Here is a 13,565-nt window from a genome sequence, read left to right as displayed (position 1 = left end):
AAAATTGGAACTCCGAACATCAAAAATAAAGCGAGCCTTTTTATTCAAGATTCATATGTAAAATAAAAATTTATATTGCTGCAAATTAACCTTTTATTACCTCTAGTTTTAAAGGTAATAAAAACTATAAGAAAGTCTTGAAAAATTTTGAGTTACATATGAAAATTCTAATTTCATTTATACTAATTGGCCATTGACCCCAAAGTTATTCTTTTTGCCATTTAACTCTTTCGCGTCCCACTTTTATTCAGCAGATGAATTCATGTAAAATTGAGTTTTTCCTAATGCTTTATGATCAAATATAATAATTCAGAGAGGAAAAAAATTTTCCATTGCGTGAAAACTCGGAAAAACCCCGGGTCATATATGACCCTGTTGTCCTCAAGGGAAGTGTATTTACCATTTTCAAAATCTATATCACGGGCTTTCTGAGAGTTTTTTTGTTTGAAGTTGTTAATTTGGCCAAAACCATGGCAAACTAGATTGCTTTGATGAACACTGTACTCCTGGTGTTCAAGGAATCTTCCTGGAAATCCCTTGAACAGTCACTGTCACAATATTTTGAGTGGTATTTGGCAAAAATAAACTTATCCACATATTTATTCACAAACAATACAATTGCACAATATGAAACGCTTGCAGAATACCCTAAAATATTGCAAAATATGTTATAATTCATCAGATATAAGATGAAATGTCCAGGAGCAAGATGTCCCACCTGCATTTCACGAAGAAAAACAATGTCCCAACTACATTTCGCTATAGGTTTGGGACGAAAACACTGTTACCCTTGGGGACCATGGGGTCATATATGACCCGGAAAATTCTACACGCTTTTCTGGAAAATTGAGAGTAGTTTATTATATCAAAATATGCAATATACAATCTTTGGACATTCTATTTTGTGTTTCTAAAGAACTTTTTGCTGAAAAAAATAAATTAATATAAAAAATTTTGAAAAAGAAAAGTCATTTCACAAAGTTCGAAATTAGTGATTTTTGATCTCAAATATTTTCTTTTCCTGAATATCTGGAGTCTTGAGAAAATTAGCCAAGAATCTTACATCTTTCTATTATGATGTCGTGCACAAACCGATAGATTTTAATCAATGTAAATAGTCAAAAAAAATGTTTTTCCCCGGGTCATATATGACCCTAATGACGTGAAAGAGTTAAGAGTATTTGAAAAAGAAATACTAAGTTTAAAGTTCAAAATTTTGGCACCTTGAGCACGGTTAAAAGTTATTCTGATCAATTTTACATTATTTACTGAGTAGTTTTTATCATAAAAACAATGCCTTTGAAAGAAATTGCCTGTTGTGCTGCAGACGAAAACGTCAAAATTCTGTGAAAAATGCAATTTTTGACAAAAATTTCTCCCTTCCAATGTGTAGAGGCCTTAAAATAGAATATTTTTCTGCTAAATGGAATATTTTATTACCTCTTTTTCATTGACCAAAATATGTTAACTTTTAGAACTTAATTAAAAAGTATTTTTAATTGTGTCAGGTCAGATCCGTGTTTTGATACCGAGACTATAAAGGGCCAGTCATACTTTACTAAGAATTTACGTAAAGTGTACAATATTATCTATTTAAGGGCCTTAATACATATTACAAAATTTTTAAATTAAATAAATTATTTTTCGTTAATATTAAACTATATACTTAAACTACATAAAAGGTATTCCACAAATTAAAGATTATTAAAATATTATTTTATGAAGCAAAATCTGGATTAAACACTTGACATGTTTCTTTTTCTGAGGCAAATTCAGAATAATTAACGCGGAAGTACCGTAATTATGTAGTTTAATAAATATTAAAAGTTTTAGTTTATTTCTTTGACATTCGGTTTTAGTACTGCAAGTGGTTGAGTATGAGCAAGTTGTTGTCATTATGTGTCTCAATAGCTTAATAACTTAAAAGAAAATCAGCTAATAGTCTTTGGAATTATCTATGGTAATCTTATAAGAGACGAATCAATAGGCGAAAACCTAAAAAGCATTTTTTTCTAAATATAATCTTGTATGGTTCTCGAAGTAAGGCATTAAGCCTTAAGGACGATTGGAACACCGGTGTCCTATAAAGAAAATAATTTTTCTTAACTACATAAAGCAATTTTTTTCTTATGTTTGCACATAATTGCAAAGTAGAAGAAGGATGAAGGAATCTAGGATATTTTTGCAAGTCCCCAGATAATTACTGTATAGGGTAAGTGTGCCGAATTTCGGCACAGTTGCATGTAAACGCAAAAGTCTCAAGTTTGAAATGTAATATTTTTAATACAAATTGATTTTTTTTGTTATTTTTTTATAAGGAGTGTTACTTGGAACATTGTACACAGTTTATCGTCTTTATTTTCTCTAAAATCATTTTTAATACATTTTAAAATTAATAAAAATGTAGATATAGTATTGGTGGCCTATTCCAGCCACCTTCATTCTCGTAGTTCCTTGCCTTTCCGGAATTCTTCCAATGCCTTTTTCAGATCATCTTGCTCGTCGAAACGATATTTTTTTGTTATTATTTTGCATTGTATAATCTCTAGAAAATGCAGAAACAAAAAAATATGAATATTTTAGGAACAAAATATGTGGCCGGAATTCCAAGCTGGCCGAAATTTGGTACACTTACCCTAGTAAATATTTAAGGCTTAAAAATGACGAATTTTCAAATTGTCGTATTGAAAAATTATTTTAATTACTTTTTATAATTCCATTTTTTTTTTTTTTTGAAAACCGTTTTGGTAAACGAAACTACAATACTCAAACATAATATTTTTCATTAGAGTGAAAATTATCAGTCATTGATATCGTCCGTATCGTCAGAAAAATTACTTAAAATTTTGGGGTATTTTTTTCCTGTCGTTCATAGAGACAAAAATATACCAAAACAGACTTTGTTGGATTTTCTAAAGTCAGATGTAAGACCTTTTACTCTTGGTTCCATCAATGAGACTACTAAAGACAAAAAAGTGCACTCTTAAAGTGTTTAAAAGCTTCTACAGGAATTTCATTTTCATTTGATTACAATTTTTTCTATTTCTATTAGAATCAAAAACATAGAAAATTAATGTTTATTTTTTATATCAAATATGGCCTAAGGCACTTTTTTCTCAGTACCACATTGAAATCAAATATCACATTTTTATTTTTTTTGTTTTTATTTTTTTTTTTTTGCATTTTGAAATTGTCGATGTTATAAAAAAAAATACCACACCACATCATCCATTTATCAAATGCATCACATTCTCATTATCGTGCTGGATCTGACAAAACCACCCCCATTTCGTGTGCGATTTCCAAAAAAATAATAATGATTAAAAAAAAAACATGAAAAGACCTCTCGCACTCGTAATGTACATTTTCACCACGGACAATGATATTCAGGATTTATTCGTACGGAGCACACAATCCGGAAGTATGTGCATTAACGACACGATAATGCAGTATGCAAGTAAGAAGAAAAAACCCTTCCAAAATTGGAAATACTTTACATTTTCTTTCTGTATTCAAAAAACAAAAACTGGGTCTTTGTTTATTGGGTTCTATGTGAATAATTGGAGAAAAGTTTTTTTTTAAATTACGTTTGCCGGTGATTGGTTTACTATTGCTCAAAATTTGGGGAGTCTTTAACTCTACTGTTACTTTTTTAAATTTCTTTTATTTCAGGAAGGTTGTATTTGATCACATTAGTAAGCTCCACCCATAAGTTTATTTTAGTCACGCCCCATTTAAGGAACTATGGCTAAAATAATTTTATTTCTTTAAGGGTGTTGTAACACCTTTCAAAATAACTGCTTATTTTATTACAATCGACAAAAATGCATATAGGCTCCTCCCGCTAAAAATATAGGCCATGCCCCTTACAGAATTTTATCTACCTATTGCGAGTGCAATATTGAGTATGCAGCTTTTGTGAAATTTCTGTCTTTCAGGATTTACAATAAATTATTACGGATATATGAATTAATGTGGAAAATGGGGTTATGCTACGTTCACTTAATTACCACGCCCACCTAAAGGCCACGCCTAGTTTTTTAGTATTGAATTTAGAAGTTTAGACTGATATCCTCTTTATCTAAAATCGAAATGAGTATGTGAATCACGTACAGGCGGAAAGTCAGTTACATTTGTGTACTGTATCTGAGGACAGGAACTTTGCTCCAATTCTGTAAGTCAAGTAAACTGTAATAATTTCTTGCCTGTACGTAATTTTCTCATAGTAAATCGGTGACTGATTTGATTATAACCGAAACCATTGGTCCTCGAAACTTTGTAAAGAATTGATGAAGGCTTTCCGGTCAAACCAAAATCCTACAAAAAAGGTTTCCTTCACTTTACTCAGATCCTTAATTCTTACCTGCCGATACTACTTTTAAATTATTGAAACAAGAGGAACAGGAAAATATATTGTCAACATGCCCATTTGAAGACCAAACCTACTCATTTTGTGGTTTAACCCCCTGTCAAATCCGAACTTCGATCCAGAAAATTTAATGATACCTCTTCCATTTTGGAGCCACGTTTATTTGAAGAATTGACCTTACCAATATCCCTAGTTTTTATCCGCTATTCTGGTAAATCTTTAAAACGTCGGAACACAAGGAATATGTTGTTATAACACGCCCATTTAAGGATTATGCCTATTTAAGGACCACGTCTAATTATTGTGCATTTCGTTCCTATCAAAAACCCAAATTTGGGGATTGTCTTTCTTTGTTGAAAAAAAAAACAGAACAATTTAGAGTGTAGTAATGTTACGCCCATTTGAAAACCACGCCTAAGTATAATCGTTCCCTCACCCAAATCTATAACAATATGCAACAATTTTAAACTTTTTTTTGTCCCTGGATTCTCATACTATTTTTTCTATTGATAGGGTCCAATGATTTACGAAAATACTTATCATTTTGATTTCATTTTGTTTTTGCGCCTGGAATCTAGGCAAAACCGTTTTTGCCGTTTATACTTGGGTGCCTGCCTATATCTTTGATTCTACTGAACCGATTTATTTCTTAATATGGGAGCATTTGTTCTCCTTTACATGCCCGATAATCCTTTTGACAGATGGAGTTCGTACAACTGACACCAGGGGCGCTGTAGTCTCATATGTGTCAGAAAACATGGAAAAATCGAACTTTTTACCAAATTTAATCAAATTATATCGAAAACTAGCACTGTCCCTAACAATCTGTTTTGTGGGTTTGATAGAGAATTTTATTATCTACATTTTCGTCTATGTGCAACTTTTCTCTCAGATTGTTTTTTAACCTTGAAATTGAGGTTGAAACGAAAATAAAGCACTTCAACAATTAAGATTTTTTGGAAAAATTTACGTTAGGATTGGATTATTAAGGACAAATGACCTATTAAATTTAGAAAAGGCAATAAAATAGGTTGCTATTTAGGATTTTGAGATCTTCGGGAACTGGTCTAAACCTCTAGTCTGAAGACCGCTTTATTGAGGTCGCGGAGTTAGTGCATCTAGATTTAGCAGCCCACGCCTATTGATCCTCTGCCATTTCAAGAAGTATTGTTGCCACCCAAAATTTAGATTTTAGTTTTGCAGAGGGCATGGCCTACAAATTCAAATTGTCATGGTGTAGATGAGTTATAGGGTAAATTAAGGTAATTCAAAACCCGCTCTAAATGGAAATTTTTCGCTACTCCAAATGGAAACCTCAATGTTTTCATGATAAATACAGTACTAAATTATTATATTTATATATTTTCAATACCACAGTTTCATTATTTACTTAATTTTGCTCCAAATAAAGCGAAAATAAATGCATTTTCACAAATTTTAATTTGTAAATTTCTCAGAAAAATTAAAAGTGTAACTTTTCGCCATGTTTTCCAATGAAAAACGCAATAAGGTGATTGTTATTTATTCGTTTTTCTTTAAAATTTATGTCATATTTCTGGCAAATTTTAGTTAAATTAAGTGCTAATCTTTATTGTTAACGGTACGTGAAGTTTTCAAATGACATATTTACCTATTTCGTGAATAAAAAGGGTTTTTCTGAAGTGTCTGCAAATACTTCAATTGGAAACACTGAAAATATGATTTTATGGAGAGATTTTCTTATTGTTTTAGATGGGCAAGGAGAAAAGACCAGGAATAAGAACAAATCCTGCACTCAGGAGCAACTCAACAAGGTTTTTGAAGCCTTTCGTCGCGGTTTCACTTTCACTGTTTCCAATTAGAAACTTTCCCTTGTCTCCATTTAGATTAATATATTTCCAATAGAAGCATTTTACGCTCGCGTATATTTTTTGGATTTAAGAAGTTTTCAAATTATATCTAAAGAATTTTCACTAAACAGTAACATTCTAGAAGAGTCAAGGAGCAAATTTATGTAATTCTCTTCAGAAAAAAATATGAACTTAATGTGTTAAATCTTCTGTCAAAGTTAAAGCGTCTGGAAATGGTTTTAAATTAGGACATTTATCCTATTGACGACACAATAATGACGTTATTGCCAAGTCTACCGATTAAAAATTTGAGTATGAGTTCGCTATAGTTCCTGAAGAGGGAGTGGTCAAAAAATATGGGCGGAGATTAATCAAACACTGAGAGAAATCCGAAAAAGTTAAAATAACATTCCGGTAATGTTAATTTTACCCTGCATTATTGATCCGAAATCGGTGTAAATATTACCCTTTCTAGGTGTATTAGTGATTAAATTAACCCTTTTTCATGTTAATTTTACACTTAAAAAGGTGCAAAATTAACATTAAAAAATGTTGATATATTTTTACACCTAAAAAGTGTTAAAGTTACGAGGAAAAAAAGTTAATGGCACCCCCTTTTTTTCTCAGTGAAGGATCAACAATTACAATCATCTCGTGAAATTTTCGCCTATGAAAATCAATTCCCTATTAATATAAAATACTTCCTGATGAAAGCAACGAGGTGATAAAAAGAAATTTAAAAATAGTTTCAGTAAAGTATTGGTATATTTTAATACAAAATTAAATTCCTTCAAAGATTTTCACTCTTTTCATATCTCTCACTATCAAGGTGGTGGCTAACCATTTACTACTAGTTCAATAAACTCTTCATAAAGACAATTTATTGTAAGATAACACGATGATAATGTACTATCAAAGCTACACAGATTATATTGCTTTATTATTTTTTTTTCAGTATCTGATGTACATAATTTCTTATTTTCTCTATTTCTCTTTTGAAAAATCAATCTATTTTGCTTGGTAATAGGGATAAACCTCTAGCGTTGTACATCTTCTCAGAAAAGAAGGCAGATTATCAGTTAATTATAAACAATACCTCAAGTGGTAGCATCTGTGTCAATGATACAGTAATGCAAATTGGAGGTAGGAGATTTTTAATAAATTAATCTAATATTTATACTTCTCTAACAAAGATGTGTTCTAACTGTCTTTGTGTTTTTTATTTCTGATATGCTTATTGAATGTCTTGTAAATATGATGCTTCATGAAACAAATCACTCGTGGAAATGTTTATGCAGAAATGAATAATCGCAAATTCCACGAGAATTAATTGGTGTTTTATGTAAAAAATATTGGTAAAAAATACATTACAGCATCACTTGCATTGGCTCAATTAGATCGAAATGCTTTCAAAATCACAAAATCACAGAATTTCATAGAAAATTTGTCATTTGCAAAGCAAAAAATAATTTTTTAATGTCTGTCCTGTCTGTTGATTTGCAATGCAATTAGGGCGAAACCTTTGGCTATGTATGTCTTCACAAGCAATAGCAAAACACAGACGCTCTTTATGCAATGTACTTCAAGTGGTGGTTTATGTACCAACGACACGATCACTCACTATGCAGGTACAAATTTAAGAAAAAAAAATGCATATAAGGACGTATTTTTTACCAATTTCTTTTTTTTTTGTACATTTATGTTTATTAACTTGTTTATGCTCTTTGTTTGTTATTTTTATATATATTTTGTTTCATGATTTTTATTAATTCACTATTTATTGAGCTCACTTTTTAAAGAATACTTTTTTATTCTTTATTGTAAATCTTCATTATACAATTATAATAGGTTCATTGATCTTGAATTTAGAAATAATAAATTAGCATTTAATTTTTAGAGAATGTATTAACCGATTTCATTAAATAATGTGCATTTAGTTTTTACATTGAAATATTTACTGACCTTCCTCAAGATTATGAAATTGAAAGTGAATTGCCCAAAAATTTGCACGTTTGTTGTATAAATAACTAATCTAAAATTCTGCATTTTGTAAACATACAAATGAGCTCAATAAATTGAATTATTTAAAAGAAGCTCAACAATAATTTTGTAGCCAGAGTGAATAAGAGAATTACAATCGGTTAATTTATTTCTTCACAAACTTTTGTTTTGGGTTTTGAAGAAAGCTTTATCGCAAAATTTTTAGTACTTGATTAAAGATGAGATGTTGCTTTGAATTACTATGTGTAACTATCTTTTATTCAACAATAATGGAAAGAAAGACCTCTCTTGATTTATTGGTCTTAACTTTTTTAACCCATTCAGTCAATGTACCAGAAATACTTGAAATAGATTGTTCATATTTTGAAATTAGTTTCATACAGATTAATAGATGATTTTTTTTTAAAAGAAAAAACATTTATCTATCATGGGGGCGCGGGGAACCCTTGTCAAACACGCGTCTTAACGGTCACTGAATTTAAATTCTGTACATTAATTAATTACAAACTCTTTTGATTTAGATAGAGTAACTATCTAAGAACACGAATTAGCAAACAGAATTCACATCAGAAAAGAGAATGGAGGTCTTTTTATCGAAAATTTAAATATTTAATTGATTTATTATCAAGTTTTAAGGTGGTGTCTCACAATCCACACTGCTTTGTCCAACTTTCCAAACTGTCTCACTTTAGGCAAATGACCCTATACTTCTTGAAATGAAAAGAATAATTTTTTCATAAATAATAAATAATAGACGGAGACACTGAACCTTTCTTGATTTTCACAATTTTATTCTCTACGACGTTTCGAGGATGGATGTCCTCTTCATCAGGTATCGAATGTGGCAGGGAAAATCACGTACAGGTGGAAGTTGTTACACTGCATTTGAACGTTGATCACAACTTGATCCGTGATGTTCACCATATTGACTGGCTGACACAGAAATTTCTGTGAATATACCTGATGAAGAGGACATCCATCCTCGAAACGTCGTAGAGAATAAAATTGTGAAAATCAAGAAAGGTTCAGTGTCTCCGTCTATTTCCTGATACATTCTGTCGAACCGAAATTCTTCTGAAAAATAAATAATTCTAAAGGCCTCAGCTGAAAATCACATCGTAAATTTTTTTTTTGTTCTCAAGAAAATTCTTGTACAATTTATCAAAAAATACAGAATTTTCAGTCGGGAGTATGTTTAATACTGCTACTTAATCCATCTCTATAGAAAGCATACCCTCGCATATTTATATATGTAAAATATATCATGAAAATGGTGATTGCAAATTCTACCAAGTTGATAAATAATTTCAGAGAAAATATTCCAAGTCCAGTTTGACAGAACGACATCTTGAGGAAAGTGCCGAAAATTCATAAAATTTTCTGTAGAAATTCTGCAGAAATTCTGCAGAATTTTCGGCAGTTACATTTTCAAATCTGACGAATTTCCACCCGGCAAATTCTGCAGAATTCTGCAGAAATTCGTCAGATTTGAAAATGTAACTGCCGAAAATTCTACAGAATTTTGTTCTAAAGGTGGATCCGATCGTTGTATGAAAATTCTGTAAAATTTTCCGCAGAATTTCTACAGAAAATTTTATGAATTTTCGGCACTTTCCTCAAGATGTCGTTCTGTCAAAATGGACTTGGAATATTTTCTCTGAAATTATTTATCAACTTGGTAGAATTTATAATCACGATTTTCAAGATATATTTCATATATATATATAAATACTGCGAGGGTATACTGTCTATAGAGAAGGATTAAATAGCAGTATTAAACATACTCCCGACCGAAAATTCTGCATTTTTTGATAAATTGTATAAGAATTTTCTTGAGAACAAAAAAAAATTTACGATGTGATTTTCAGCTGAGGCCTTTAGAATTATTTATTATTTATGAAAAAGTTATTCTTTTCATTTCATTGAGTATATTTTCGTCGATTTTTCCAATAAAATGTATAAATTTGAAATAACCGTCTCTGAAGCAGCCATTCTTTCCGTACAGAAGTAGATATTCTTTCCGTACAGAAGTAGATCTTGAACAATTCGAAAATCTATTTGAAGATCTAAAAAACAGACTTTCTTACTTCTTAATGCTTTCGCAAGGTGGCGGAAGTTACGTCCTGTTCGAATTTCGAAGTGCTTAAGTGTCAAAATGTGACGGTCTTCACATTGTTGTGAGGAAAAAAACTGAACAACGACGTTTACTGTTCTCGCCCCAGTATTTAATCACTCCATAATCACTGAGTAACTCTTTTACGAGCTTTTTAGTGTGATATTTGATAAATTTTCCCCATCTTGTTCGAAAATTTAGTATGAAAATTCGAAATTGAATTTGAATTCTTCGAACTTCAACGACTTTTTGTGCAAATAGAGTTCCATTTACCTTTCATCCAAGACACTATTGGAGAATCAAAATCTACTTGTGATCGGGCTCAGGTAACGGGTGTGAGACTTCGCTTACTCGAGACAAATTTTGATAGCTTTGTATTTGCCGATACGATCGCTAGTGCAGTTTTTGAATGATGGCCGTTAAAAAAGAAGAAGAAGAAGTAAAAATTGAGGAATTGCAGAACGAAGTTTTGCTGGGTTTCCACAAAATTCTGCAGAATTTTCCGGGTGGTGAATCATTCCTAATAACGGATTTTTAAGGTCAAAGGTTAAAAAAGAAGCTCTAGCTTGCAAATGGCGTCATAATTTGAGGAATTTCTAATGCTTATAAATGGCTTCTAATCGGTTAGGAACCGGTAATGAACTGGTTATAAACAGATAAGTAATTTTTGCCCAAAAATCAATTGAAGTACTTCTAAGCTTTTCGAGCGATCTGTTGAGTGATAAATCGGTTCAAATCGGTTTAAGGGTTTAAAATCAACCCCAAAGATTTCAATTAGGCTTGGAATAGCAGTTTATGCTAGTGTTAAGATCGTTAAAATTAAATAAATGTCTTACTGTGTTTTCACACTTGCACATTAAAATTTTAATATGATTCACATTAATTGTCGCTGATGAGAGTCCAAATGTGTAATTTGTGTGTTTAAATCATTTTATATTCAAAATTTGATCTATTTGTTGATAAAAAGGTAGACTTGGCTCGCAAAATTTGATATAAATTGATTTATAGCATTAATGCGAAAAATTAATGCGATTTTCTCTTTAATTTTTTAATGTGAAAAATATTTATGCTTTAAGTAAATTTAAACTTATTTTTGCAGGCCAAGCCCATTTCTTTATCAATAAATAGAAAAACCCCAAATATTAAGTGACTCAAAGACACAAATAACATATTTGGACGCTCACAAGCGACAATTAATGTGAATTACATTAAAATTTTAATGTGCAAGTGTGATAATTAACGGCGTTATCGGTGCTTAAGAGAAATATACTTTAGACCCCGCCTACAATTAAATTAGTGAAAGTGCCTTTGCCTTTGAGTGACAAAGTATTTCACTATTTAACTTTTTTTAAGGGGGCGTGGCTTAATCTAAGTTTTGGGAGGATCTTATTGCGAAAATTAAAATCTAAGGTAAAGTACCCTTTATTCGACCGGTTCCTCTATTCGACCGGTAGATTTATTTATTCAATTTAATTATATTTGCTATAATATTTTGTGTATGATCTAACATTAATAGGTCAATTATTCTTTAAACAATATGAATCAGTGACAAATTCATAGAAATTGATGAAATTCACCATCAAATATTCAAAAATTGACCCACCGGTCGAATAGAGGAACCCGGTCGAGTAAGGGTACTTTACCTTACCCGTATGGGAAAAATAAAATAATTGAGACATTTCTTTGTACTCATAGAGAAATTTTAAGTTTCCGCACTTTTTGTAAAGAAATATGCAAATATATTTAGATAAACAGTAATACAGCTTTAGGAAAGCTTTTTTCCTTAAATCTTCCTTCACTCTGGCTATAAAATTAAAATTTTTGAATGCAAAGTTTTTTTTTATGAATATTTCCTAATCGATTTCTATCTGGTGCAGTTGAAACGTTGCCATTTGGAGGAATTGGCTTGAGTGGAATGGGATTCTACCATGGGAAATACTCCTTTGATACATTTTCGCACATGAAATCGTGCCTGGTGAAGAATTTCAATCCAATTGGCGAGAAATTAGCTTCGTAAGTCATGTTATTTTCTTGTAAAAAAAGGAAGAATAATTCTAGAATTTGAGGATAATGTTAAATGTCTTCTGGTTTGTTTTGCAGAGGAAGATACCCACCATATTCAGAAAGTAAGATGCAATTTCTGGCTTCGCTGATGCGCAAGAGACGAGGATTGCCAACAAAATATCTGTCCCATTTGTTTGCCTTTGGATTGGGAGTGGCATTTGTTCTGATAACAAATGCCCTGATGAAGGTAAATTGGTCATCAGCTAGTGGCACTAATTGGTTAATTTTCAAGAAAGCTTTAAACTTGTTCTTGCAGAGACCACACAACTAAAACAAAAGAAACTATTGTATCCCTTTTTGTCCTTTGCAATATTGTAACTAAAAATTGCAACATTGTAAATGTAAACACGATAAAACTTTGTAAGGAGATCTGTTGTGAGATTTAAGATTAGAATAATCCGGGCGATGGTTTTCACGCATGCACAAGCTTCATTTTTTTTTTAATCAGAATATGTTTGTGGAATAAAGCTAAGAAAAATACCTGGTGTATGCAATTTTTATCCATTGGTTTTCATCAAAATTATCCTCCGTTGTTGTGGAATGATTTGGGGCATTAACATTGGGCTTTTTCCGGTGGTTCCTCATTGGTCAAAAAATATTTTTGCTGTGCGTGTTTTATGCCCGGAAAGCGATTTTGGCACTCTGATTAACGATTTTTTTTCTTTCAATTTTCTTCCTTTCTAGGACGCAGAGCAGTAAGAGAAAAATAGGATTTTTCTTGCATATCTACACCAATAAATGTGATTTTTATACAATTTACGTTTTGAAAAACAATTTTTCAGGATGAATTTCTGAGAGAAAAATCACTTGCTCCTAAAACAAATTTCCAGCTCTTATTTTAAGAGGATCTGCGAATTTAGAAGTTAAATACTTCACAAAATAAAAAAAAAATAATATATTTAGAGTTAGAACAAAGTTCCCAGTGATGGAATCTGATCAAAAGAGCATCTTAGAAGTTTTCATTCTTAAATTTAGGACCATTTGGAAATTTGTTATGAAAGTGGAGAGTCTCTTGGAAATTACATCCTGTTCACAGGTGCAAAAGTTTTATGTAATTATTTTTTTTTTACAATTATGGATTAATGTTTCACTGCGCGTATGTATGTTACTCTCGTGGTATTTTTGAGCTAAAATACAATTGTAATTTCATAAAAAATGATTGCAAAATAAATATTTCTCTAGAAATCTT

General features: G+C 31.1%; 1 protein-coding gene across 16 annotated transcripts in view; it reads left to right on the top strand.

Annotated features, from left to right (window-relative positions):
* LOC129804327 (aldehyde dehydrogenase, dimeric NADP-preferring) overlaps window positions 1–13,561 on the top strand; it is a 32,766-nt gene extending 19,205 nt beyond the window's left edge. For 3 of the 16 annotated variants that reach the window (XM_055851523.1, XM_055851524.1, XM_055851533.1), the window contains exons 7-10: window positions 7,226–7,341; window positions 12,190–12,325; window positions 12,413–12,563; window positions 12,633–12,854. In XM_055851523.1, the coding sequence (XP_055707498.1) occupies window positions 7,226–7,341; window positions 12,190–12,325; window positions 12,413–12,563; window positions 12,633–12,647 (418 nt within the window). In that variant the 3' untranslated portion in view covers window positions 12,648–12,854. Of the gene's footprint in view, window positions 1–3,341; window positions 3,458–7,225; window positions 7,342–7,710; window positions 7,827–12,189; window positions 12,326–12,412 lie in introns of those variants that run through there. The other 13 variants (XM_055851529.1, XM_055851531.1, XM_055851525.1 and 10 more) reach the window with 9 other exon arrangements.
* Window positions 13,562–13,565: the final 4 nt, after the last annotated feature.

The sequence above is a fragment of the Phlebotomus papatasi genome, chromosome 2 (genome assembly GCF_024763615.1).
Source record: "Phlebotomus papatasi isolate M1 chromosome 2, Ppap_2.1, whole genome shotgun sequence".
NCBI classification, from domain to species: domain Eukaryota; kingdom Metazoa; phylum Arthropoda; class Insecta; order Diptera; family Psychodidae; genus Phlebotomus; species Phlebotomus papatasi.
Note: the sequence above shows the minus strand (reverse complement) of the source record. Positions and strands in the feature narration are given on the sequence as shown.